Consider the following 25085-nt stretch of genomic DNA (forward strand, 5'->3'; position numbering starts at 1 on the left):
AACAGTTTTATTGATTAAAAAAACACTATATCGGATTAATATCGGTATCGGCAGATATCCAAATTTATGATATCGGTATCGGTATCGGACATAAAAAAGTGGTATCGTGCCATCTCTAGTCACCTCTGTCACCTCTGTCATCTCTGCCACCTTTGTTATCGTCACCATCTCCTAACCATACATCACAGCAGGTCTTACTACTATCTTGTAAATGTTTACTTTCACTCTTTCTGCTCCCCTTCTATCAGAAATCTCTGACACAAGTCTCCAACCTCTCTTCAGCGCTGTCTGGTGCTTTATATGGTTGACCCCAGGTATTTAAACTCATCCATCTTCACTACTTCTATTCCTTGCAGCATCACCGTTACACCTGCCCCTCCTATTCACACACATGTATTCTTCCTCTTCTCTCCAGACCCTCCTGCACCTGCAAACATTATAGTCCACAGAGACCTGTGCATCAACATTGCAAATAAGCTCAAAGACGACCGCTGATGTAAACCCACCTTCAACCCAGCAGTACCACAGTTCCTCTCTTAGCACCCTATGATCATAAGCTTTCTCTAAATCCAAAGACACAGTGAAGCTCCTGACCTTCTCCATCAATACTCTGAAAGCAAACACAGCATCTGCAGAGCCTTTTCTCTGCTTGAAAGGATATGCCTGTTCACCGACATCCAATAACTAGTATTAGTAAAGTAATTTTAATAATCTTTCCGGTGTGTTTTCAACAACTTTATTCAAGCATAAGAATCGAGGTCCCCTTTAAAGACGACACTAATCAATGTGGTGACTCCGGTCAGCAGCCAGAAAGTACTGAGTACTTTTTACTCACCGTGAGCAAGCTAACACCTCACAGACAGCCGGGTAAGGAGACTGTGTCTCTGTCAGAGTGTGCTAAAGTCTGCTAACATCACCATATTTGCACCACAGAGTTCAAACACAACCAGTCCAGGTGGAGAACCTGCAGTCAGTGAGTGTGGACAGCTCTAAGCTTCCAGGTTCATCTAACAGCCCTTAAATCAAACCTTAAAGCCTCGTTTCTAAAGGTCACTGCCTTGAAAGCGTCAAATAAACAACACACGACACACTGCTGACGCCGAGCACGAGCATTCAGCTGAGCTTTACCTGACTGCTGCTCTGTTTCCGCCATGGCGAGCCTGACAGTCTTCTTCGTGGTGTGTTTTCCCGGCAGACTCATTACTCATGGCTCAGTACTGCCCCCACATGTTCGCATACTGAGTGACACCCCAAAGTTTTCTCAAAGTGCTGAAAATCAAACTTTTATCTTAAAGTACATTTAATGAATTCGTATAGTGGAGTAAAACGAGAAACTAAGATTTTACATCGAATTTGTACTTCTAAGTGCGCATAACTGCCACTACGCCACTTATTTATGGCATCTGGGGCAGCCGGTCACCCCGGCTCTGTTCCAGCTGAGTAACTTTAGCAGATCAAACGTTGAGCAGCTGCAGAGAGGCTGTGCAGTCAGGCTACAGCACCGCCCGCCTGCCGGATAAAAAAAATAAAGCTGAGTGAGATCGTGCTGGCTGGACTCTGTGCTTCATTGGACTGCTCTCTGTGTTTTTGTGGGCGTTTCTACCTCCGACGGCAGAATGTGGGGCATTTGCAGCAGATCTTTGGTGAGTAACGGCAGCTTTAGCGGACTGACTGTTGGTTTGTTTGTGTCCCCCCCATCCCCGAGGTCAGCTTTCACACTCTGACAGAATTAATGACAGCCACGTTAATTAATTCACCTGAGACTCGTTTTTTTCTGAGCTATAGTAAGTTAATTAGCTCGCTGCTGCTACTAGGCGGAAAATTGCGTTTGTTAGCTGCTAGCTGTTAGCTGTAGCTAATATTTAACGCACCGGCAATTACAGAAGTGGGTGAAAGGTGAATTTAGCTCAAAGACCGTGGAACACCAGCGTGACTGCAGCTTTAAAGATAACTTTAATGTAGTCCAAGCCTGTGTAAGGTGGATTAAAAGCAGATGCTACAACATAAATGCAATAAACCGATGAGATTAGCATGTGTGCACACCTTTTAAACACATTAAATACTCTTTGTTTGAATCATAATCTGGTTTTATGGGTTTGTTGTTGATCCTCTGCTCATTATCCTGTGATGCTAGTTTTCCCCATGACACTAATATGCAAAGCTGTAGTAACTACAGAGGGATAAAGCTGGTGAGCCATACCATGAAGTTATGGGAAAAGCTTGTTGAAGCTGGGTTAAGGAGAGAGGTGAGGATCAGCGAGCAGGAGAGTGACTTCATGCTGAGAAAAGAACACTGTAGATATGAGATTTGCTTTGACAGTGTTTATGGAGAAGTGGATCTAGAGAAAGCATATGATAGGGTGCCAAGAGAGGAAATGTTGTAGTGCATGAGGAAGTCAGGAGTGGCAGGGAAGTATGGGAGGGTGGTGCGGGACATGAATGAGGACAGCGAAAGGTGGTGAGATGTGCTGTGGGAGTGGCTGATGATCCGCTGTGACCTTTTGTCTTAATGTCTTTTCTCTTATTTCTCTGTTAAAGGTGGGGATGGCGAAGCCCTGCGGTTTTGTGAAGACCAGTTTCTTGGTCAAACCGGTATCAGCCACTCGAGTCGCTGGCCGATACCTCACCCACCAGAAGGGGCTGCCATGCCTGCCTGTCCCCCCTCTGCAGCAGACCTGTGAGCGATACCTTGCCGCCCTAGAGCCCATTGTGGAGGCAGATGAGCTGAAGCGCACCAAAGGGCTGCTGGAGGAGTTTCAGCGAGCTGGAGGGCTTGGAGAGAGGCTGCAGAGGGGTCTGGAGAAGAGGGCATCCAAAACTGAGAACTGGGTGAGCTTAAAAAGGGGACCTTGTTTTTGGCACTCTGGTCCTTTAAATATATTAACCTAGACTTATGATGCTTATTTCCACCTCCATACTCTCATTCTTGGACTCTGCTAGAGTAGCTTTGTTGGACTTTCAGTTCAAAATAATCCCCCTTTTTCGTACTTTGGGCTTTTAATTCATCCTCTGTGTGAGCAGTTTTACTTCCTCACACTTTAAGCCAACTTTCTTCTGATTGGCTGACCTCTCTTAAACAACAGGAGGGTGGGACTTCTTTGCCTGAGTTGACCATATTAATGACATGCCTGTATGACATCACACAGACCTAAGAGTAGAAAAAAACCGACTGTCTAGAGCAGTGGTTCCCAAACCTTTTTTTGCCAGGCCCCCCTTTGTTTTACAAGAAAAATGTTCGCGCCCCCCCACCACCTAAACCCCTCCCCCCCTCCCCGCACAAACACATCCTCCAAACACACACACCCATATTTTGTTTTCAAACTCCATTGCGGTTTATTTCACACCTCAAACATTTAGTAAACAATTAAGCAAATACAAGTAAACGGCAATAAATTACAGGTAGTAATAAAATATACTACTAACTCTTTTTTCGCTTCGTCCACACCTACACGGGTATTTTGAAAACGCAGCTGTTTTTATGCGTTTGGGCTTTTCGTCAACACGTAAACGGCGTTGCGATTCACTGAAAACGGAGATTATTTAAAACTCCTTTTTTGCGTTTATGTGTGGACGAGGATTACAGAGTTCGTCACGCAACGTCAAAGGTATGTGCCTCTTTTCACGTCACGCTGTGCGCCACGTTATTGTTTACAGGAGATGAATTGCAGAATGGCAGGTAGAGACAAAATACTGTTAATCTGACTATCTTCAGTTTTTAAACGCTTACATATACACACGCAGTTACTGTCCCTCCATTTAGAAAGGCAGAGGCGTCACGGTGTAATTATTTTACGTGTGGTTGCAAAATGGGTTCAAAAACAAAAACAGCTGTGGGATCCTGTTTGTCCGTGATTTGGAGAGCCCAGCGCGTGCTCCCGACGCAGGGAAACTAATTTTGCAGGGGAGACCTACCTTGGCACTTGTGCAGGTGAAGCCAAAGGGAAGATATGCTTCACCATATTTTCTAGTCTTTGGCTTGGAAGGAAGTTGGTTTGGAAACATATTTGGCGATGCTTCATCTCCTGCTTTGCGTTTGTGTGGGAGCCCCGTCAAAAACCTGTCCATTATGCTAGTAGTGTCCAAGCATTCTTTGTTTTTTGTTTTCCTTTTCATACCGCGCCCCCCCTGCAATCGCTCTGCGCCCCCCCTAGGGGGCGGGCCCCACACTTTGGGAACCTCTGGTCTAGAGCATATTGTTCTCAACCTTTTTTATGCAGTGTTGATGTCAGAAGTCCTGCCTCATCTTAGTTTTTGCTGTTGGTGAGGGAGAGGCTAAGAGGTGTTTCTGTAAACTGATCCTAATATTTCTTCTTTAAAGGAAAATCTGATAACAAAGTTATTTTGTGGCCCTCTTCTTGATGTGTGATCCACAGTGTGCCTCTCTGTGTGTTTGTCTCTCTGTAGCTGTCCCAGTGGTGGGTTCAGGTCGCTTACCTCGACTATCGTTTGCCTGTGGTCGTCCATTCGAGTCCTGGGTTGGTTTTGCCTCGCATGAACTTCAGTGATAAGAAAGGACAAATAAGGTGATCACATGCAGCTTCTTCCAAATGTCAGAGTCTCTTTAATGCTCTGAATCCCAAACAGGTTCTCTGTGTCTCTTTCCCTGCAGTATAAAGTCGTGTACCTCGATTACCCCGATGATGACTGAATTGTTTGTTTTTACAGGATCTGGCTGGACCAAATTAATTTTGTCCATTAATTTTTTTGGCTTTTTGAAAAAAAAAAAGACACAATGAATTAATTGATTTTGACTAAATGTCACATTTATAGGCTAAAATGTAAACACCACTGAACACGTGGTGATTTCAAGGACTGTAAGAAAGGTGAAGGTCTGAATCCATGTGTCCATCATAAACACATTCAGTTCAGTCATTGAAGTAAATAAAAGATTAGACCTTCCACTCCAGCTTGGCAGTTTTGGTGTTCAGAGGTTTGATGTGTATTTGAGGTGCTTTGGATCTTCCTTGCTTGCTTGCTTCCTTCCTTCCTTGCTTCCTTGCTTCCTTCCCCTTCCACTCATAAGCTTGCATCATCTTCCTCTTCTTCTTCTACTATTTTGTCTACTTTTTTCTCCTTCATTTCCTTTTCTTTCTAACTCTCACTTCCTCATTTCCTCTCCCTCCCTTTCCCCTATTTTTTCCTTCTTTTTATTTCATCTTTCCTTTCCTTTTTTTCCCTTGCCAAAGTTTCATGTTTTTCCAGCATTTTCTTTGGCATACTTGCTGAATCTCTGGGCTCCTGTCACTAAAACTCGATAGATTATATTGATCTTTGTCTATCTGTCTTCAGGTTTGCAGCTAAACTGATAGCAGGCGTTTTGGATTTTAAGACAATGATCGATAAGTGAGTACTTATTTTAAAATGTGGTTTTTATTCAGCAGGGATGAAATATACATTTTAATGAGATCACATGATCCTGAGTAAGTTTTAATCAGTCAAACCGAAGCATGCTGTAAATGATAGAATATTTTTCTTTCAGTGAAACTCTTCCGGTCGAGTACCTGGGAGGAAAGCCTCTCTGCATGAATCAGTACTACGAGGTGCTGTCGTCCTGCCGGATCCCCGGTCTGAAGAGGGACTCGGTGGTGAACCACGCCAAGAGCTCACGACCCCCCAAACACATCACCGTAGTGCACAACTTCCAGGTAAGCAGCTCGCCTTCTGCAGCCTGACGTTAGAGATTAGCAAACACGGTGAAATCGAGTTTTCGAGAGTACACTCGGCACTTTCATGGGTCTGAACGGAGCAGCCGTGTGAAACCTGCGTGGTGTTTTGGACAAGGAAACAGGCCGGCAGACTATGTTTGAAATAACAGATGTAACATATAATAACACATGTTCAGAAGTCCAACTTTTTGTGCGATGGTTAGCATCTTCCTCTGCCTTTTGTGTGCTACCACAGGTGCCTTTGACAGTGCAAAACGTTTCGTCGACATTGTTGGGGAAAAAATTACAAACATACAGTACAGCACTTCAGAATCAAAATTGCAAACAAAAAAATCAGCGAAACAGCAAGGCCGCGAAAGGTGAATGGCATTATAGCAAAGGACCTGATTGGCGATAATAAATGAAACTAGATGAGGAAAGAGATCCTGGATATGTTAAACATACTTTGTAGTTAGCATATTTGAGTGAGCGTGGCCTTTGGCAGTCCTGGGACTGCTGTACACATTTTAAAAACAATAGAAAAGCACAAATCATAAACATTCAGCCATCCTACTCATTAACAGAGTTTAGCTGCTTGCTTTTGTTAGTAATTAATTTTTTAAGACTAAGAGTTTTAAACACTGGGACCTTTTTTTTTTTTTTTTCACTGCATCCACCATTAGGGGACGATATTCAGCTAATGCCATACAATATTCCAGGGTTTGTTCCAGGCTAGTAGCCTGCAGTTAACATTACCTCCTAATACATTCTTCCAAAGCAGTAAGATACATATAAGTTTACAGATCTATACCCACAGACATAAACCTCAGAAAAACTTTTGTTTTGAAAAAAGTCCTTTTGTGATTGATATAAAAGGAGGAACTGAGCGCTCTTCTAGTTTCAGGATCATTTTCTTCGTCCTTTGTATATTTGATTCATTAAAAAGAAACTTTTAGTGGGCTTGTTTTTAAGAAACAAATCACTATATTAATCACTTGTGATGGATGAATGTTTGAATTTCACCCTAGTAGAAAGATGAACAAATCCCCCCCAAGTTACCACTCTAGCACTTTTTCTTCTAATTTAAATCAGGAACTATTCAAAGAATGTGTTAGACACAGGTCTGGACACCAGCTGTTGTTGCAACTGCATCTGGGAGACTGATTTCTGACCCGACCTCTTTCCCCCACTTGGATCCAGTTCTTCGTGCTGGATGTGTACAACAGCGACGGAACTCCACTGACTGCCGATCAGCTCTGCATCCAGCTGGAGAGGATCTGCAATGCCTCAACAAACTCCAACTCGGAGCCTGTCGGCATCCTCACCACGCAGCACAGAGACTCGTGGGGCAAAGCCTACCTCAACCTCATCAAAGGTGAGCCAACAGGATGCTGACTGTGTTATGAGAGCTGTGAGTCTGTGGAGCAGTTTAATCACTTTTTGATTTGTGTGTGCAGATAAAACCAACAAAGAGTCAGTGCTGGCAATCCAGAGGAGCATCTTCACGCTGTGTCTGGATGGAGCGATGCCTCGGGTGTCTAATGAGCTTTACCGCAGCTGTGCCGCCATCCAGATGCTGCACGGAGGAGGCAGCCAGTGGAACAGTGGCAACCGCTGGTTTGACAAGACGTTGCAGGTGACCCGCACGTGCATACAACAGTGATCACAAAAGATGCCAACAACCTCATTAGACAGCCTGCACGCCATGGTGTCTGTACATGCAGATGTTTCTCTCTCACTCAGCCTAAATTCAGCTTGAAGTGTTATAAGAGAAACATCAGTGTTACAGAAGAGCCTTAAAATCCCTCAAACTCTTAAAAATCAGTGTTTTGTGGAGAGACTTGTGAAATTTCCCTCACTGAAACCAATAAACAACAAGTTTAACTGAAGAAAGGTGGCTATATCTCAGACTGCAGGACAGTTTTAGCTGAAAAACATGATGAGTGGATGCATGTTTTCATGCATCAAGACATTTGATGTTTCTGAACCTGTCTCCTGCAGCAAGGCCTGGTTTTCTCACCCCGGTGGTTTGGTCTCTCTTCAGTGGGCTTTGATGTTTGATAAACTGGAACTGTAGTTACTGTATTCCATAATAATAATAATAATAAGGCCCTAAAATCCTTTAGAATTAGAGAAAGTGTGCAGTGTTTTCCCTAAATGTTTTTTTTTCCTCTCTTTTCCAGTTCATTGTTGGAGAGGATGGGGCGTGTGGAGCAAACTATGAGCATGCTCCGGCTGAAGGTCCCCCCATCGTAGCCCTGATCGACCACGTTGTAGAGTACACGTAAGTAGGTCACAGATTATCTTCAGTTTATTTTCATAAAGGAACCCTTTAGAGCCTCTGGCATGGGCATGTTCCCCACAGCTTGATTGGACATGTTTGAAAGCACTACATTTGTTTAAGTTGCTCTCTGCAGCTCAATTTCCATCTCATCCACTCATTCAGATTTCTTTTTCTGGTGTAAACACCGATTCTGTCTATGTTTTGTTTTCTCTTTGTGTTAACAGGAGGAAGCCTGAGATGGTGCGCTCTCCCATGGTGCCTTTACCCATGCCGCGGAAATTAGACTTCCACATCACTCCGGATATCAAGAAAGACATTGAGGAGGCCAAGAACAACATGAACACGTGAGGGCAGCTTTTGGAATGAGTATCATGTTTGAGCAATATTTTATTTTTTCAGGACAGTATTTGTGTTAACCCAGGTATAATTTGATATAGATTTGAGCAGTTGTGTGTAAAACAAACTGGCATAAAGAGATAGCCTTGTTCAGTACTGACATGTGAATGGTAACCTATGAAAAAGCTAACATATGGGTTGTTGTTTCTTTTCTTGATATTCTTAACTTGGTGTTTTTCTGAAGGACTAAAAATGAATCCAGTTAGAAGCCTTACCCTCTTTATCCACAGTTTTCTCCAAGCTTCATCCTTGTGACCTAGCTTATCTGTATCGGTAGGACAAAGCTAAACATATTCCCCCTTTACTACGCTTTGTGGCCGTGTTTCACAGCTCGCTGAGCTCAGCAGATTGTTTACCAGTACATACTGCCCGCTGGTGGTGTTTTTGTGCAGCACTCAACAATGCAAGATGGAAATATATCATCTTATTATGTAAAGGATAGAAGAACATCTTAATGTGATGATATTGAAAATCATAGTCTAAATATTCTGGTACAATAATGCTGTCCAAACTTACTGAGTACATACGTGTTAACAGTCAGTGTAAATGTGACATCTTTGCCTTACAGACTGGCCCATGAACTGGACATGAGGGTGATGGTTTTTGGACACTTTGGAAAAAACTTCCCAAAAGCCCACAAGATGAGTCCTGATGCCTTCATCCAGATGGCGCTGCAGCTGGCCTACTACAGGTGAGGCGCTGGTTGGTGTCAGTGTCTGGCTTTCTAACTGTAGCATAGAGGTCTTTGTGTTGCTGTAAATACTCTGGAGTGTATGTGAGAGAACTGGTTGAAGAACTGCTCACTCACTCACAATTAGATGTTTTGTTCTCACCTCATCAGTTGGACATCACATGAGCTGTTGCTCTGTCTGTGCAGGGGCTTTTAATTTAAAAATTTACAAGATTTTCCCTGCTATTCCTGTGTGTGACTTCCTGCCCTCTTTATCAGCTCAGTGCAGCTTAACGCAGCTTATGTAAAAATATTTTTGTTAAAAAAGATCCTGTTTTAAGCATTTCTCAACAGAGAGATGATTGTGGGATGCTTCTGTAAACTGCTGTAATCGGTTAGATTGCAAATGTCATCTTTATTTAGTTTAGTTTTTATACTGTAGGAATAAGCACATTCACACAACAAGGTTTATACCTTAAGCTTACTGCTGTCTTTAACCTCCTAAGACCCAAACTCTTTCATGGCATGCATTTTTAATTTGTCTTTGCTACTTGGACTGATTGGGACCTGATGAATGTAAAAACAAAGAATTATGTGATATTATTATTATTATTATTATTATTATTATTATTATTATTATTATTATGATGATGATTTTTTAGTTATTTATTTATTTATTTATTGTTTTTTCCAATAGAACAGTGGGAGTATAATGTCGTCTTATGTGGATATCAGGCCCTTGTAGAGCAAAATTGAGTATTTTGGTCTAGACAACCCAAAATGTGATGTCCACATATGTGGACGCCAGGTCCTAGGAGGTTAACCTGAGACCCTGGCTTATTGTGATTTTATGTCTATAATTCTGTTTATTAACTGATTTTGTGTAATTTTTTAATGTATTTTTTATTTTCTGGTTAATTTAAAATAAATGTAGAGGACAAGGCACATTGCGGGGCATAAACGTCCTTTTAGGGACAATGTAGAGGTGCCAATAATGCATGGGTAGGTGTAGAGTAATTGTAAGTTTTAAGTTGAATTCAGGATGGATTGGTATTAATTTAACTATGACGTCTTCTGAAGTACTGAAATGGTGCCATCCGCTGCTAAGACTGGAACCTTCAAAGATGTTGTTTTTTTGTTTTTTTTTTCTTTTTTAAATCTGGGAGCTGTGACTGAACATCGGGGCGGTTTAATTCCTCATTTTTATTCCTAGAGGTAAAATATCCTCTCCTCTCTCCTTGCAGGATGTACCAGCACTGCTGTGCCACATATGAAAGCGCCTCCCTGCGGATGTTCAGACTCGGTCGTACAGATACGATACGATCTGCTTCACGTGCCTCAGCCGCCTTCGTCAGAGCCTTTGACGATGCCAGCAAACAGGTCGGCCACCAAACTGATCATACAGCAGCCAGGAATGGATGTTTTTATTTGATTTGATGGCTCTTTTAAATTCAGGTTTTATGAAACTAGACTGGTTAATTGAATATGAGTCAAGTAATCAAGTAAAGTAATTTTCCCATCTACTTCCTGTTTACACAGAACTCTGAGAAAGTGGATCTAATGGAGAAAGCTGTAAAGGCTCACAGGTCGTACACTAACATGGTGAGTGCTCACAGCACTGGGACTGTCAGAGGTCCAGCAATGAGCGCATCTCTGCAGTGACAGTAGAGATGACTCTAGCCTCACATCTACAGCACGTGGGTGCAGAAAGTGAAGGGACCTGAATATTTAATGAATCCACTGGGAAAAAAATAATTGTTTTTGCTCCGTCTATCCTTCACAGGCAATCAGTGGTCAGGCCATTGACCGACACCTGCTGGGTCTGAAGATGCAGGCCGTCGAAGAGAACCTCTCCGTCCCCGACGTCTTGAAAGACGCCGCCTACACTAAAGCCTTACACTACCGACTGTCTACCAGTCAGGTATACAACAGTATTCTGAAGCAACACATGCAAGTAAAAAATATGACCCTGTGACCTTTGGCGTTTTTCATGTATGTGTAAATCTTTTTATGTAATTTGAACAACAAACTCCAGATGAGTTGAAACATCTAAATGTCTCATATCTTCAAAAAGGTCCCATCCCAGACCGACTGCGTCATGTGCTTTGGCCCGGTTGTGCCCAACGGGTACGGTGTGTGCTACAACCCCATGAACGACCACATCAACTTTGCCGTGTCGGCTTTCAATAGCTGCAAAGAAACATCCGCGGCACAGCTGGCTCAGGCTGTGGTGGATGCGTTGCTGGACATGAGGACACTGCTGGAGCAAACGCCGAGAGCCAAACTGTGAGGCTCCAACAGAACGTTTCCAGAGATGAAACATTTGCTGCAGTGAGACCGCCGATTTGTTTGATTTATCGTGCACTTTAAATGAAACTGAATCAGTGAGAGCTGCTGTCCTCCACATTTCAAATGATAAATGATAAAAAAAATCACAGAATGAATGAAGCACCTGTTTACAGTGGGGAAAATTGAACTTTTTGATGGTTCTGACTGGATATTTCACTATCACATGATCACCCGATCAGACCGAAAACCAACAAGGTGTGATTGGTTTAATCAGAAAATTAGAACTCTTTGAATCTTTTTTTTTTTTTTTTTTTTTTTTTTTCAGATTATTTTCTGAACTTTTTGATACAATCATTAATGAAGACTGCTCGTTGTCTGCTGCTCGTTGTCTGATAAGAATATTTATCTGTAGCTTAGCAGTCTGGTTTTTACTTGTGTGCCTTAGACCTCCATTATTGTGTAAAGCACAAAGCTGCACAGGGTGAAAATGTTTTTATTACTTTTTTTAGTTTTGAACTTATAAAAATAGGAGAAAGTTTTAGAAAATGACATACTTGGACTATGTCATAGTTTAAAACATAACCAGAGAGGTTTAGACTGAGCCCACATTGTTGGAAATCCGTAACAGCTGCAACCCACTTTGCAACTCTGCTCGGCCCTGCCTTCTCCTCTTCAAGCTGAATCTGATTTACTGGCAAATATCAGGTTAAAATTTGGAGTCCTGTGAGTGTTTCTTGTGTGGCGCTTAAAGTTTTCTTAACTCGAGTTTCTAGAATCAGAGATTGGTCGATGACTTTACCCGCACTGTGTGAACTTGTCTTTCAACTCGAGTCAAAGTTAACCCAAATCATAGCTCACGAATGGCCTTTATCTGGGTTTAAGGCCATATGTTAACATAATGCTACTTTGTTCTGCAACACTTCAAGATTTGGGTTTAAGATCACAGTAGAACATGTTTACTGAAGTCTAAATGAGGTTGTGAGTTCATGTAATTATTGTGAATGTAAAAAATACAAAGTTAAATGAATGATTAAATGAATATTGTTCAAAGCACTTGTTTCTTGTATATTTTTCTAAAAATGTTATTTTTAGTAGTAACATTTTTTTTTTTTTTGTCTTAGCACCATGGTTCATGGGCACTCACAGCCACTTCATTAGGTATACCAGTTAAGTTGTTTAACACAAATCGGCCAATCACATGGCAACAACTCCGTCCTCTGATGGTGCGATGATGTTGGTGACAGGCTCTTGCTTTAATATTTTCTGAATTCAAATGGCCTCCACAGTCAGAAGGTAGGCTCATAATCTGCCAAAACAGGGGTGGGGGAACTCCAGGCCTCAAGGGCCAGTGTCCTGCAGGTTTTCATTACCAGGCCTCTGGAGAACTTCAAAACATGTTGAGGATATAATTTAGCCATTTAAATAAGCTGTGTTGGATTAAGGCCATCTAAAATCCTACCCCTGTGCTAAAAACACTGTTGGAAAATATATAACAAGCCCTTTTTATGATGTGATGGTGAATAATTTGGTTAGCACTAGGGGGAAAAAACACTTTAAGCAAGGCTACATAAGCATGAAAGCATGAACAGTCTGATGTGTTACACCAAATGTGAAGCAAAGCTCAGCCTTGTGTTGCCCATGTGAATACAGTCACACTGGAAAGCCCCAAATATTTGTCACTAACAACAAATGGGATGAGAAAGTGTCCAACGTTATTCCTAATGGACATTTAGTATGACCTGTGATTATTCTTTCAAGTCATGCTGACCAAAAACCACCATCCACCCATGAACGGCATCAAACAGCTGCTCCACTAGAGTCAATAAACTCAGTTTAACTCAACCACAACTACAAAAGTACCTTTAAGGTTTTTAAATGCAGAAATCAGAGGAGGCTCTTGCCTCCTGTGGGAACTGTGCAGGGCACTTGTGTTTTTATATTTCTGTAGTCAGAAGATGACATTTCCCAGCAGACGAAACACTACAGTGGATTAAACATGAAAAGACTTTGAATAAACCAATGACTCAGAGCGGCTCACGCTGGAGCTGAAGATCAGCTCCGGTTCATTCAGACCCTGTTCCTGGATTGTTTACCCTGCCCCCATCCCTAAAACCAAACACTCACAGGGAAACTACCAACCCACATTCTGACCGTCATACTTGAATTTCTCAGAAATTTCTAAACCTTCACGTGCTGCCAAAACACAGCGGAAAGCAGTAAGTTGAAGGAATTCTTCTGTTTAGTTATGACTGAACCGGCTCTGTGTACTCTGTATAAAGAAAATGAATCAGTTTAAATGACTGGAAAAGTAGAGATGAGATAATGAGAAAGAAAACATACAACAGATCATTTTCCAGAGCTTTCCCAATTGCAGTTACTCAGACCTGAAAAGGGCTCTTTGTATGGACTGAGAAGTGTGCTTGTGTATGTGTACACTGGGTGAAATAATTACTAGATCCTCTGCTTAATTTGTAAGATTGTTCACACACAAACAAATGAACCGTCTCCAATTTTAATGGGGGGAGACAAAATATCAACAAAAATCCAGAAAAACATGCATAACATAAAAGTTTTAAATTGGTTTGCATGCCATTGAGTGAAAAAAGTATTTCATCACCTACAAATGGCCATCAATCACACTCAGTCTGGGACTCCAAGCAAAATCTTGTCTCACGGTTTAAGGACGATCATCAGAAAGGTGATGGATCAGAGAACATTATTATGCCAAAATAAACTGAAATCTAGTGCCCGCAAGGTCCTGCTCAAGAAGTCAGTTAACTTTTATGAAATGTTGATGCACGGAAATGACCTCTTATTTAATCGACTTTTTTCATTTAAGGATTCAGTTCTTCATTCATTTATTCGTTCATTAGCTTTTTCCAATCGTTTTTTGTATTAGCAAAGTATGTTAGAAAAACCTCTACTGTTATTATAGTTTTATTAGTCCCCGTGTTGGCCTTGTATAACTCTGTGGCCTCAGCTTCTTGTCTTGTCGCTTGTCTTCCCTTTCTATACAGAGAAATTATTCTTTGAATCTTTTAATAGAGTGAACCCTTTTTCATTTTCAGTTCAGTGTTTGTATCTGATCATTTTTAGAGGAATGTTTTATTTATTAAGCTATTTGATAGTGACCTATGAATCATTCAGAGATAAAAAAAAAAAAAAGGACTAAACTTAAGGGATGAGCTCGTGTTGTATCTACACACAACAGACAGATTAGCAGAGGACTCAATTTAAATTGTATCTTTAGGCACTTTGTTACTAGCAGTCTGTTACAAAATACACGGTTTGTTAGATGAATCTATTAAAAATACCAAACCCAGTTAGACAGACATAAAATAGTATTTCTGTGACAAAAAACAGATATTAACCAAAAGGTTGGCATTTCTCAGCATGCTGTGCAGTGTCTCCTTAAAAAACAGCAGAAACTGTGCGAGTGGAGGACAAAAGAAGAAGTGACAGACCTCAAAGCTATCTACAGCAGGTGAACAGGATCTGAAAGTCATGTCCTTGAGAACTAGGGGAAAAAAATCCAGCAAACACCTGAGAGGTGCACCTGCCCCTTCAGCTGATTCATCTGGTGTTCACTGAAGACTCATCAGAAATGGTTTCAGTGCAAGGGTGGCTGTCAAGAAGCCATTCTTTATGAAGGAAATGGGGAGAAAAGGATGAGCTATGCCGCATTGCACAAGAACTGTAGCGAAAACTAATTCCAGCAGGTGTAATGGAGGGATGAATCTGGATGAGGAAGTTTGGATTCATTCTGTTTGTTGGCTCTGATTCACTCTCTGACTGATGTTTTTCTAACACATCAGTTCCCAGTAAAAGCTGCAGAGCGTGTGAGGCGTGTCCCAACTGACTGCCGAGTCCTAGTTACGAGAACACACAGCTGCTCCACTTCCTGTTTGGGGTCCACCTGGATCTCACAGTCATTACTATATAAATGGATTTGCAGAGTGAGTGTGTGAATGGAGCACAGCTCCACAGAGTAACCTGACACTGACTTTCTTCTTCTCTCTGATTTTTTGCCCACTGATTCTTCAAAGAAAATCTGAACCTTGCTTCTATTTAAAAAGCCTCAGAAATATGCTTTTCAGCCACCTGTTAGCTAATGCTCATTGCCTCAGTCTACAAATGAGGATGATCATGATCTCATGGTTGCTACTGCTCTCACTCTTCAGACAAAGCATGCAAGATGGACAAGGAGATGGTGAGTATGTGACAGTCTTCAGGTATTAAAAGGATCTGATATTTTTACTAGAGAAGACTTGATTTCAGCTCTTAGTTGTGTATACACCTGAGTTTGCACAAATAATCTTTACTCTGTATGCTAAAAGACATGCAGTGGAGCTACAGGTTATCTTGACTTTGCACTCACCACAGTCTTCAGGGAGCATCAGCCACTGAGCTGCTGAAGCAAGGCATAAGTAGTGTCTGTAATTTCCCCTTTGTAACAACTGTACATAGGGTGATTTTTTAAATGATAATTAATTTTTTATAACCCACCCGTTTAAATATTTTTTAAAGGTTTAAAGTTTGTATTTGCAACGTCGTTTCAACTGGCAGATGGGCACAGACCTCACTGCGAGCTATCTATCTGTTAGTCTTTTGCTCTAATAATTTTGTGGACCTCTTGACCTTGTTTGTGGGTTTTGGAGTATTTTTAACTGAAATATCTGACAAAAAATATGAAATGCTGTGTGGTTAATTTTACTGACAGGCTCCATGAAGTGCTTCAGCTTTGGTGAGCAAAATTCTAGGATTTTATTATTATGTCTTATTATTACTATTATGGACACAGATGGTCACATCTTCAGTTCACCTCACAGCTTTACAGTGGGATTCTCTTTTTTTTTTTTTTTGCCTGTCCCGTTTGGCTCTTTTGCCATCAGAATTATTGTCTAAAGGCGAAGAAAGATGCCCAGCGGATTTACTTTACCAAATGGACCATCCCAGCCTTGCCGTAATGGTCTATTTGATTCACCTTATATTGCTTATTTTATTTTATTTTCACCTGTTAAATACGGGACAGACTTGACTGGGGAAAAGAAAGGGAAAGAAAAACAGCGGGGAAGAGGGACGGGGATAAAGGGCAAAAAACAAAAAACAACAAAATGAGCAGACAAAAAATACATATACAGTGGGATTCTCAATAAGTTGATTCTGTTCATCTGGACGTAGTGTTTTCAGTGAGAGAAACGTTTCATCACTCATCCAAGTGACTTTTTAGTCTTCAATCCAGATAAACAATATCAGCTGTTTGGGATTTCCTTACCTTGAAGATTGAGCTTGCATCAAGACTTGCTCGCAGGTTTTTTGTTTTGTTTGTTTGCTTGTTTTTAATCTTTAGATATCTTCATGGGAGTCTTTTTTTTTTAGAAGGACAGTGTTCTTGAGCTGTAACCTCCTTCTTCTTTCTCCAAACATAAACACAGTAGAACAGTGAAAATCCTACATGAATGTACCCCTTAGGGTTAATTACAAGATTTGAACTGAGAAGCTAGTTCATTAAGTGTGCCTATGCCAAGGGGCACACTTATTACTATTTTTATTTATTACTTCTAGGTTGGACAACTGTAATTCATTATTATCAGGATGTCCTAGAAACTCTCCTATATTAGCTTCCCCTTATTGGCTCCCTGTCAAATCCAGAATTGAATTCAAAATCCTGCTCCTCACATACAAGGTCTTAAATAATCAGGCCCCATCTTATCTTAATGACCTTGTAGTACCATATCACCCTATTAGAGCACTTCGCTCTCACACTGCAGGCTTACTTGCTGTCCCTACAGTATTTAAAAGTAGAATGGGAGGCAGAGCCTTCAGTTTTCAGGCCCCTCTTCTGTGGAACCAGCTTCCAGTTTGGATTCGGGAGACAGACACTATCTCTACTTTTAAGATTAGGCTTAAAACTTTCCTTTTTGCTAAATCATATAGTTAGGGCTGGACCAGGTGACCCTGAATCCTCCCTTAGTTATGCTGCAATAGTTGTAGACTGCTGGGGATTCCCATGATACACTGAGTGCTTCTTCTTTACTCACTGTGTGTTTATACACCACTGTGCATTACATCCATGACTTGTTAATCTCTGTCTCTCTTTCACAGCATGTCTTTATCCTGTCTTCTTTCTCTCACCCCAACCGGTCGCAGCAGATGGCCCTATTGTATCAGGGTGTAAACATGTTTATTTCTGCTGTAAAGTTGGATATTTTACCATGGGAGTTGATGGGTATAACTACATTACAGGACACTGCACACATCAGGATCAGCACAATTTTCACCTAATAGCTTGATGCTCAACACAGGCTAACACAACATGCACTTCAAAAACTATATCCAACTTTTTTTTGGTGGCTCAGTGTTTGATTTTAAGAACTGAAGTAGTGTTTGGACATCAGCTCTAAGAAGTGGATTGCTATGATAGGTTCATTCATGCACCAGCACAGATAGATACGACAGTCTTTAATAAAACATCAGTATTTGATGCCCGGGCAGTGACAACACTATTGGCACCACTGGCTGTGTCCTCACTGACTGCTGCTCAAATAGCCCAACAATGACTATGAAGAATTGTTCAGTGTTCCACTTTAACCATAAAATGTCATGTGGTCACTTCCTTTAGGTGTTTTGCGTTGTGGACCTCAGAATGTGACTCTTGACTACGACAGTTTCCTGTTAAAGTGGGAAGATGACCCGTCTTGCTCTGTGATACGAGATGGGCTCGTGTACGAGCTGCAGCTTCTCACTGCAGACAAACCTGTACACAATGTAAGAGATTATTATGGGTAACTATAAACTTCACTTCTGTAGCCTCCAAACAAAAAGCTGTTGCTCTAATTTGTTTATGATAATGTTGTAGGGTGAAGTTGTTGTGACACCTGCACAGATAGGATCTACTCATTCCTGGAAATGGACTTCCCATTTACCATCGCAGTGTGCTCGCCATTCAGTCCGGCTTAGGTCCCAATACAACAACCAATCAAGCCCATGGATGCAGAAGACGCTACCTGGTTAATATTGAATTCAGATCATTTGATCTTTTCATCATTCTTAAACATTTCACAGTCTTGTTTATTCTTATCATTGTGCTTCTTCAGACCAGGGTGAAATACTGGTTCTCCCAAGAGACCAAATATTCAAGGTGGGCAGCACAGCCACATTCTGCTGTACGGTGCCAGATGGGGAAAGTATTAAAACAATGTTTCTACCCAACTATAAAGGCGCTAATTTAAATGCTACAAAGATCAGTGAACATGTGCATTCCCTGACTGTTCACTTGGACCAAGAATCAGAAAACTGGAGTGATGTAATATGTGAAACAACCAAAGGAAACATCAGTGGAGCCAGTTTTCATGCCAGCTGTAAGTATGATGTAGCATTTGAGATTGTGGTTTTCTCAAATTGATCTTGTAAATAAATGCTGGTTTTTCTGTTTTTCCTGGTATTTGCCACACACTTAGACCCTCCTGATGACAGTGATCTTCAGTGTGAAACCCGGGATCTGGAATCAATCGATTGTTTTTGGAATGTAGGAAGGGCAGCAAATGAACATCCTGCAATGGAAAGAATATATCAGCTCCAAGGAAGGTATAATAAGACCCAACCACCCTTAATATAACTACAGTCTCCTGTATGGAAGCATCTGAGGGTGTGAATCTTATAAATGAATAAATAAAGTGTCCACTCACTGGGCACCTTGTTAAAAGCTGCAGACCATTTCAAATTCAGAAGAACAAAAAGTTGGTGAACCATAGATGATCTCGATGATCTGTAGTCAGAAGTTACAAAAATCAACACTTGCTATGCAACTTCAATTGCAGGATGGTTTATGGAGAAAAAACAAGCTCAAAAAATAATAGTCAGGAAGTAAAGTGCTCTGCTGCAAGAGCATGTAGACTCCAATGCAATCACAGACAGACAGGCTGCCCTGTTTACTACTTTTAGTTAGCGTTAGCTTACTCTGACCTGAAAATCTACCACATATCACACCCTGTCAAAACATTCCCCTTTAAAGTGCCCCACTCCCCTCTGTAAAATCCATGCATGTCCAAGCATAAGCCACACACACACATGCAGAGATGATTAACACATTATTTGAAAACTAAAATAAAGTGCCCAGCATGAATATGATCCAATAAACAAATTGATTAATTATGGAATAAACAGTAGTTAAGCTTCTCACAGTATGTAATGCCATGTAGGTCAAAAGTCAAAGTGAGTGTACAAAGAAAACGTACTTGATGAAATCACAGTGGGGGGGTTTTCAGGGCTATTCTTCTTTAATTTCACTTTATATTATTATCAGTGAAAACTGTGCATGATACACCTCGTCACCAGAGTCCTTAAACCCCCCCCCCCCCAAAAAAAAACCAAAAAGAATATTTTTTAAAGTAGTTTCAAGCACTTCAGAGAAAGGCTCCCCTTTAAAAAGACCATCAAAACGAAAACATTTTGGGATTTATAGACTAAACTTTAAAGCATAAAACAGTATTGATTAAGCAATACGGAGTTCAGTCAATGAGAAATTTAAAATGTACTCTTACTTTGCTTCCTAGTGAATTTGTAGTCCTGCTAGTCTCTGTATTTATTTACTTGTAAATATTTAAGCAGTGTATATTTTTTTACATTTTAGCCCATGCATCAATGGACATTCGGGAAAATGCTCACAAAAAGTAGAGGTGGATACAGTTGAGAGGAACTGGACCTTAACAGCAACTAATCGGCTGGGAAAGCTCGAGCTCTGTGACAGGGCAAACCTGACCAAAAGAGGTAAAGCTTTAAAAAAAAAAAAGAGGTTAAAATGATTATTTTTAATGCTTAAGATCAGCTGATTGTTGTGATCTTTTGTTTTAGTGCACATGGTCGCGCCAGAAAAAGTGGCAGCTTCAACTGTGAACCCCAGAAACATCAGTCTGAAATGGAGCTGGACTGTGCAGAAGTACAGTAATCTCAACCTCACATGCCAAGTAGATGTCAGCAATGGAGACTCTAATACCAAAGTGAGTAGATTAAAAGGAAAACTTAGGTATTAGCTTTTCAAAGTAAAAGTCATCACTGAAGTCAGCTAACATAATTCTTGTCCTTGCAGGTTTTCCAGACTGAAAACTTTGGAGTTGGCCTCACAGCTGCAGTTATCAAGGACTTGATACCACACTGGGACTATGACGTGAGGGTTCGATGTGGAACAGCACAGCATTTCTGGAAATGGGGTGACTGGAGCAAAAGTGTCAAAATCCGCACAAAGGGTGATGGTAAGTATTTCTTTAAAAATCACAGAGTTTTAAATAAAACTGGACATGATGAGATACAAATGAGTCCAATCTTTTATACAGTGTGAGTAAAGTCAGGTCATATAAAAGTAAGAAAAAGTCCCTGCTTTTCAACTGGTCTGACGTCAGTAAACATTTACCTAATGAGCTTTTGGTCTCAATTGATTGATTCAAGCTTTACTGAATTAAATATGGTGCTCATTTTGTAATTCATGGTACCACTGGAGTCAAAAAACACAGCAAATCAGTATATGATTTAGAGCAGATTGAGAAGTTCCAGTACTCACAGGAAGTTATTTAACTACAGTCAAATCTGTAAAAAAACCCTGAAAGGTTTAAGTGTATCTATTGATTGATTATGAAAATTTCCAGAAGAAAAACATTTAATCCACAAGATTTGAGTCCTGAGTTTGTTTCTCTACACAGAAAGATTAGCTGGTTGCCTGAAGATCATAAAGATGTGTTTATGTTGTAATATTGGTGGTCACTCTGTCTTCATATAGTCGCTCGCAAAGCCACCAACCTGATTGAAAAGAACCTGAACATCAGTTCGTACACCTTCATGGTAAACGCACAAACAGCAGTTTTATCCAACAGCGTTACCTTGAATCCACCGAGTAGGTTACTTTTTTCCTCTTAAAGACTATTTTCTTTAATTAGACTGTCAACACTTGTCATTTTCTTTGATTTACTTATTGCGTTTCATTGTTTTCACCAGCTTACTTGACAGTGCTGACCATGATAGCCCTGGGAGCAGTTTTTATTATTCTGTCCATCTGCACAATCCTCTGCTACAGACACCGGGTGTGGTAAGCAGTGCACATTTGCCTCTTTTGTCTCTAAATCTTTGTTTGGCATTTATTTTCATGCATTCTATCACCCAACAGCATCAAGCACAAAGTTCATTCACCAATCCCAAAGCCGGTGCTGACAGACAAGTGGCTGACATCACCAGTAAGTTGTCACAAATGTGGATACATTTATCAGGCCTCTCTGTCATTTTTAGGAGCCTCAAACATCTGGTGCCAAACTTAGCATCTCTCATTTGCACCAAACCGTAAAAAGTTATTGTTTTTTTTTAGCAACACATTGACTTCTGTTATAATATGATTTCTATAAACTTGGGGATATAAGCATGGGCCGATTATGTACAGGAAGCAGTGTCACATGCCATGATTTCTAATGTAATGTGTAACTGTAATCCCAATACATTTCTCAGTAATGCAGTAATGTTCAATGGTAAATCGACTTTGGTGCAGTTGATGATGCTGTCTTGTTCTTTTTTTGTGAATTTGTTGCTGTCTCGGATCGCTCAGACGGCCAGCAATTTAAGGAGAGCATTCGGCTAAACATGTCACTTGTGGTCCGATTTGGGAGGGAACCACAAACTACAGAATCCAACATGGTTTAGGCAACGCCACACACCGATTCAGTATTCATTTTAGTGACCCCATACTGACATACCCGTAAGAGAATCGGGATATCTTTCAGGGAACTGTCGTTTCTATTGTTAGCTGATATTTCTTGTGTGCTTCAGGTGAGTTTATGGAACAATGCAATGAGGAGTGCAATAAATTACTTTCTGTCTGGCTACCTCTATACTCCACGCAACTGTACTAGTCAGTTCTTTATTAGTTTCCTTGTATATTGCATTATCATGAGGTCATTTTCTCTGTTTTTCAGAATGAACATGCCATTCATCATCATCACTTCGGTCAGAGTCACTACAGCGAGGTCATGGATGTTCCTGAACTGCATGATAATGTCAGACCACTAGAGCCTGTTGGTAGCCAGGACTTGATGTATTGTACCTTCTCTCCATCTTCCAAAGATGACTACAATAGGCTTCTGCAGAAACCCCTGCCATGCCCCACTTTACCCACCGAGGAGTAACCACACAGTCCCATTTCCTGTGTGTCCACATACATTTTATTAACACCAAGACATCTGCATAGCTGCTGGATGTGTGAACACATTTAAACCTTACAGGGGAACTTTAGACATCATTAACTACAACATAATTAATCAACTTCATTATCGTCTTCAGCTAGGGTTAGGGCTGGGTTTTGCTTTAGTCACATGCTAAACTGAAAAGAGGAAAAAAAAGATGTTTCCTTTCAAATGAAGTCTAAGATGTATGTTTTGAAATCAAAGCTTTAATTAAACAGATACAAGCTAAAACACTGTTTTACTTTACATGACTTGCAGAATTTTTCTAAAGAGCTTAAATTCAGTTTTGGCTCCACTTTGCTGAGACAGAAAAAAGCTACGTTCTCAGAAATAGTAGAACAGTGAAAATCCTACATGAATGTACCCCGTAGAGTTATTTACAAGATTTGAACTGAGAAGCTAATTCATTTTATTTATTACTTCTAGGTTGGACAACTGTAATTCATTATTATCAGGATGTCCTAGAAACTCTTCTATATTAGCTTCACCTCATTGGCTTCCTGTTAAATCCAGAATTTAATTTAAAATCCTGCTCCTCACATACAAGGTCTTAAATAATCAGGCCCCATCTTATCTTAATGACCTTGTAGTACCATATCACCCTATTAGAGCACTTCGCTCTCGCTCTGCAGGCTTACTTGTTGTTCCTAGAGTATTTAAAAGTAGAATGGGAGGCAGAGCCTTCAGTTTTACAGGCCCCTCTTCTGTGGAACCAGCTTCCAGATTTGGAAGACAGACACTATCTCTACTTTTAAGATTAGGCTTCAAACTTTCCTTTTTTTTTAAAGCATATAGTTAGGGCTGGACCAGATGACCCTGAATCCTCTCTTAGTTATGCTGCAATAGGTGTAGGCTGCTGGGGATTCCCATGATGCATCGTGTTTCTTTTTTCAGTCACTTTTCCACTCATTACATGTTTATACACCTCTCTGCATTTAATCATTAGTTATTGTGAATCTCTGGCTCTCTTTCACAGCATGTCTTTGAGCTGTATCCTCACCCCAACAGATTGTGACAGATGATTGCCCCTCCTTGAGCCTGGTTCTTTTTTTCTTTTTTTTTTAACCTGTCCCGTTTGGTTCTTTTGCCATCAGAATTATTGTCTAAAGGCGAAGAAAGATGCCCAACGGATTTACTTTACCAAATGGACCATCCCAGCCTTGCCGTAATGGTCCATTTGATTCACCTTTTATTGTTTATTTTATTTTCACTTGCTGAATATGGGACAGACTTGACTGGGGAAGGAAAGGGAGAAAGAAAGAGGAAAAGAAAACAGCGGGGGAAGAGGGACGGGAAAAAGGGCAAAAACCAAAACCAACAGAATAAGCAGACAAAAAATACATATATAGATTACCTGGATCACCTTTTGAGAAAGAAAGAAGAAAGCAAGCAGAAGAAAACGAGAGTAATAAACTTCATCACAATGATCTATGGGAATATGACAGTAAATACTAAATATTAAACATTATTGTGCAGCACGTGAGATCGACAGCGCACAGTGTGCTTTGAGGTAAGAGCCAAAAAGGGTGTAGTTTGTGTGTGATCACCTGTGTGTACACCTGTGAGCATGGATGCGCTTGTTTTTTTTTTGTTTTTTTTAAAAAGGTTCCTTCATGTAATGATCTGCTAGAGGGTGTGGGGGGCCACTGCCCCGTCCTGGTTCTGCTGGAAGTTTCTTCCTGTTAAAGGAAGTGTTTTATTTCCATTGTTGCCAAAGTGCTTGCTCGAAGGGGGTTGTCTGATTGTTGGGTTTCTCTTATTACTGTAGGGTCTTTACCTTACAATGTGCTGGGCCTTGAGGCAGCTCTTCTTATTTGGCTCCATATAAATAAAATTGAATTTATTGATTAGATAGTTTGTACTTTTTAAATGTGTATTTACTGTTACCTATTTATTGGTTTTATTGTTATTTATTATAAATGCTGCTACCGAGAGCTGCTTCTAACAGCTGATGCTTAATGACAATAAAAGTTTCTGATTCTGAACTGAATTGATTTGTACCTTCTGAGGACCAAAGAGGCACATACTTCTTCAAAACCTGTAAAATGTATACATTAGCACCCATTCTTTTATTTGTTTAGGTGCAAAATCAAAAGGTTGCACGTGGTTAAGCAGACTGTTGTGACCAGCTGTCGCTCCCGATCCTTTGATTCTGACCTGGTAAGACACGACTCGAGACAGAATACTTCACTTCCCATGTTCCTCTTTATTTACACGTGCACATGGGGAGATGTGCACAGTGCTCCTTCAGTCTGTTACATTTATACTCTAAGCCCACAATACATTTAGAACACACTTGACCTGACCCCCACATGTGACTATAATCACTGAATCCATACACACTATCCCATGACCATCGGTATGTGCAGCTGTCTTGTCTCTTACCTACATATATCCTGGCTCCACATTCCTCCTGCTATTCTCAGAAATGAAAAATGTCAAATTGCCCTGTTTATTTCCTCCTCCTTGTTTCCTACTTAAGGCCAGGTCAGAGAGCGGTCACAGTGCAGATACATATGGACACATTCTGGCGCCTCTCTTCCTATGTTGTCTATCCCCACAGTTTCACATGATCCATAGTT

The 25085-nt window shown here is 40.7% G+C and overlaps 3 protein-coding genes across 4 annotated transcripts in view; 2 read left to right on the forward strand and 1 right to left on the reverse strand.

The window, feature by feature from the left end:
- ptpa (protein phosphatase 2 phosphatase activator) overlaps window positions 1–1334 on the reverse strand; it is a 32436-nt gene extending 31102 nt beyond the window's left edge. Inside the window, exon 1 of the mRNA XM_031757469.2 lies at window positions 1129–1334. Within this exon, the coding sequence (XP_031613329.2) occupies window positions 1129–1201 (73 nt within the window). The 5' untranslated portion in view covers window positions 1202–1334. The remainder of the gene's footprint in view (window positions 1–1128) is intronic.
- Window positions 1335–1468: 134 nt separating this feature from the next.
- crata (carnitine O-acetyltransferase a) lies at window positions 1469–12337 on the forward strand. Of its 2 annotated transcripts, none has more exons than XM_031757452.2 (14): window positions 1469–1643; window positions 2539–2829; window positions 4405–4523; window positions 5290–5343; window positions 5480–5645; window positions 6846–7020; window positions 7103–7281; window positions 7829–7929; window positions 8154–8273; window positions 8894–9016; window positions 10240–10375; window positions 10535–10597; window positions 10779–10916; window positions 11070–12337. In XM_031757452.2, exons 1-14 carry the CDS (start codon window positions 1617–1619, stop codon window positions 11283–11285), a joined length of 1908 nt encoding a protein of 635 aa, XP_031613312.1. In that variant the 5' UTR covers window positions 1469–1616; the 3' UTR covers window positions 11286–12337. The 2 variants fall into 2 exon arrangements, with proteins under 2 accessions (XP_031613312.1, XP_039470845.1); XM_039614911.1 differs by lacking the exon at window positions 1469–1643 and adding an exon at window positions 1663–1705.
- Window positions 12338–15271: 2934 nt separating this feature from the next.
- On the forward strand, window positions 15272–22744 carry LOC116334107 (leukemia inhibitory factor receptor-like). Its single transcript, XM_039615451.1, has 12 exons — window positions 15272–15494; window positions 17907–18052; window positions 18144–18294; window positions 18382–18645; window positions 18745–18871; window positions 19917–20053; window positions 20138–20283; window positions 20373–20535; window positions 21057–21170; window positions 21272–21362; window positions 21441–21507; window positions 22237–22744. Exons 1-12 carry the CDS (start codon window positions 15371–15373, stop codon window positions 22444–22446), a joined length of 1740 nt encoding a protein of 579 aa, XP_039471385.1. The 5' UTR covers window positions 15272–15370; the 3' UTR covers window positions 22447–22744.
- The last annotated feature ends 2341 nt before the right edge of the window (window positions 22745–25085 follow it).

The sequence above is a fragment of the Oreochromis aureus genome, linkage group 7 (genome assembly GCF_013358895.1).
Source record: "Oreochromis aureus strain Israel breed Guangdong linkage group 7, ZZ_aureus, whole genome shotgun sequence".
In the NCBI taxonomy this organism is placed as follows: domain Eukaryota; kingdom Metazoa; phylum Chordata; class Actinopteri; order Cichliformes; family Cichlidae; genus Oreochromis; species Oreochromis aureus.

What these genes read in the sequence shown, in the direction of transcription:
- LOC116334107 (XM_039615451.1), top strand. Translation starts at nt 15,371, where the DNA reads ATGCTTTTCAGCCACCTGTTAGCTAATGCTCATTGCCTCAGTCTACAA. An exon ending in AGCCAGTTTTCATGCCAGCT is followed by an intron (nt 18,646 to 18,744) that starts GTAAGTATGATG and finishes CCACACACTTAG; the next exon opens with ACCCTCCTGATGACAGTGAT. An exon ending in AATCCGCACAAAGGGTGATG is followed by an intron (nt 20,536 to 21,056) that starts GTAAGTATTTCT and finishes GTCTTCATATAG; the next exon opens with TCGCTCGCAAAGCCACCAAC.
- crata (XM_031757452.2), top strand. Translation starts at nt 1,617, where the DNA reads ATGTGGGGCATTTGCAGCAGATCTTTG. An exon ending in CCGTAGTGCACAACTTCCAG is followed by an intron (nt 5,646 to 6,845) that starts GTAAGCAGCTCG and finishes ACTTGGATCCAG; the next exon opens with TTCTTCGTGCTGGATGTGTA. An exon ending in GACCACGTTGTAGAGTACAC is followed by an intron (nt 7,930 to 8,153) that starts GTAAGTAGGTCA and finishes TTGTGTTAACAG; the next exon opens with GAGGAAGCCTGAGATGGTGC.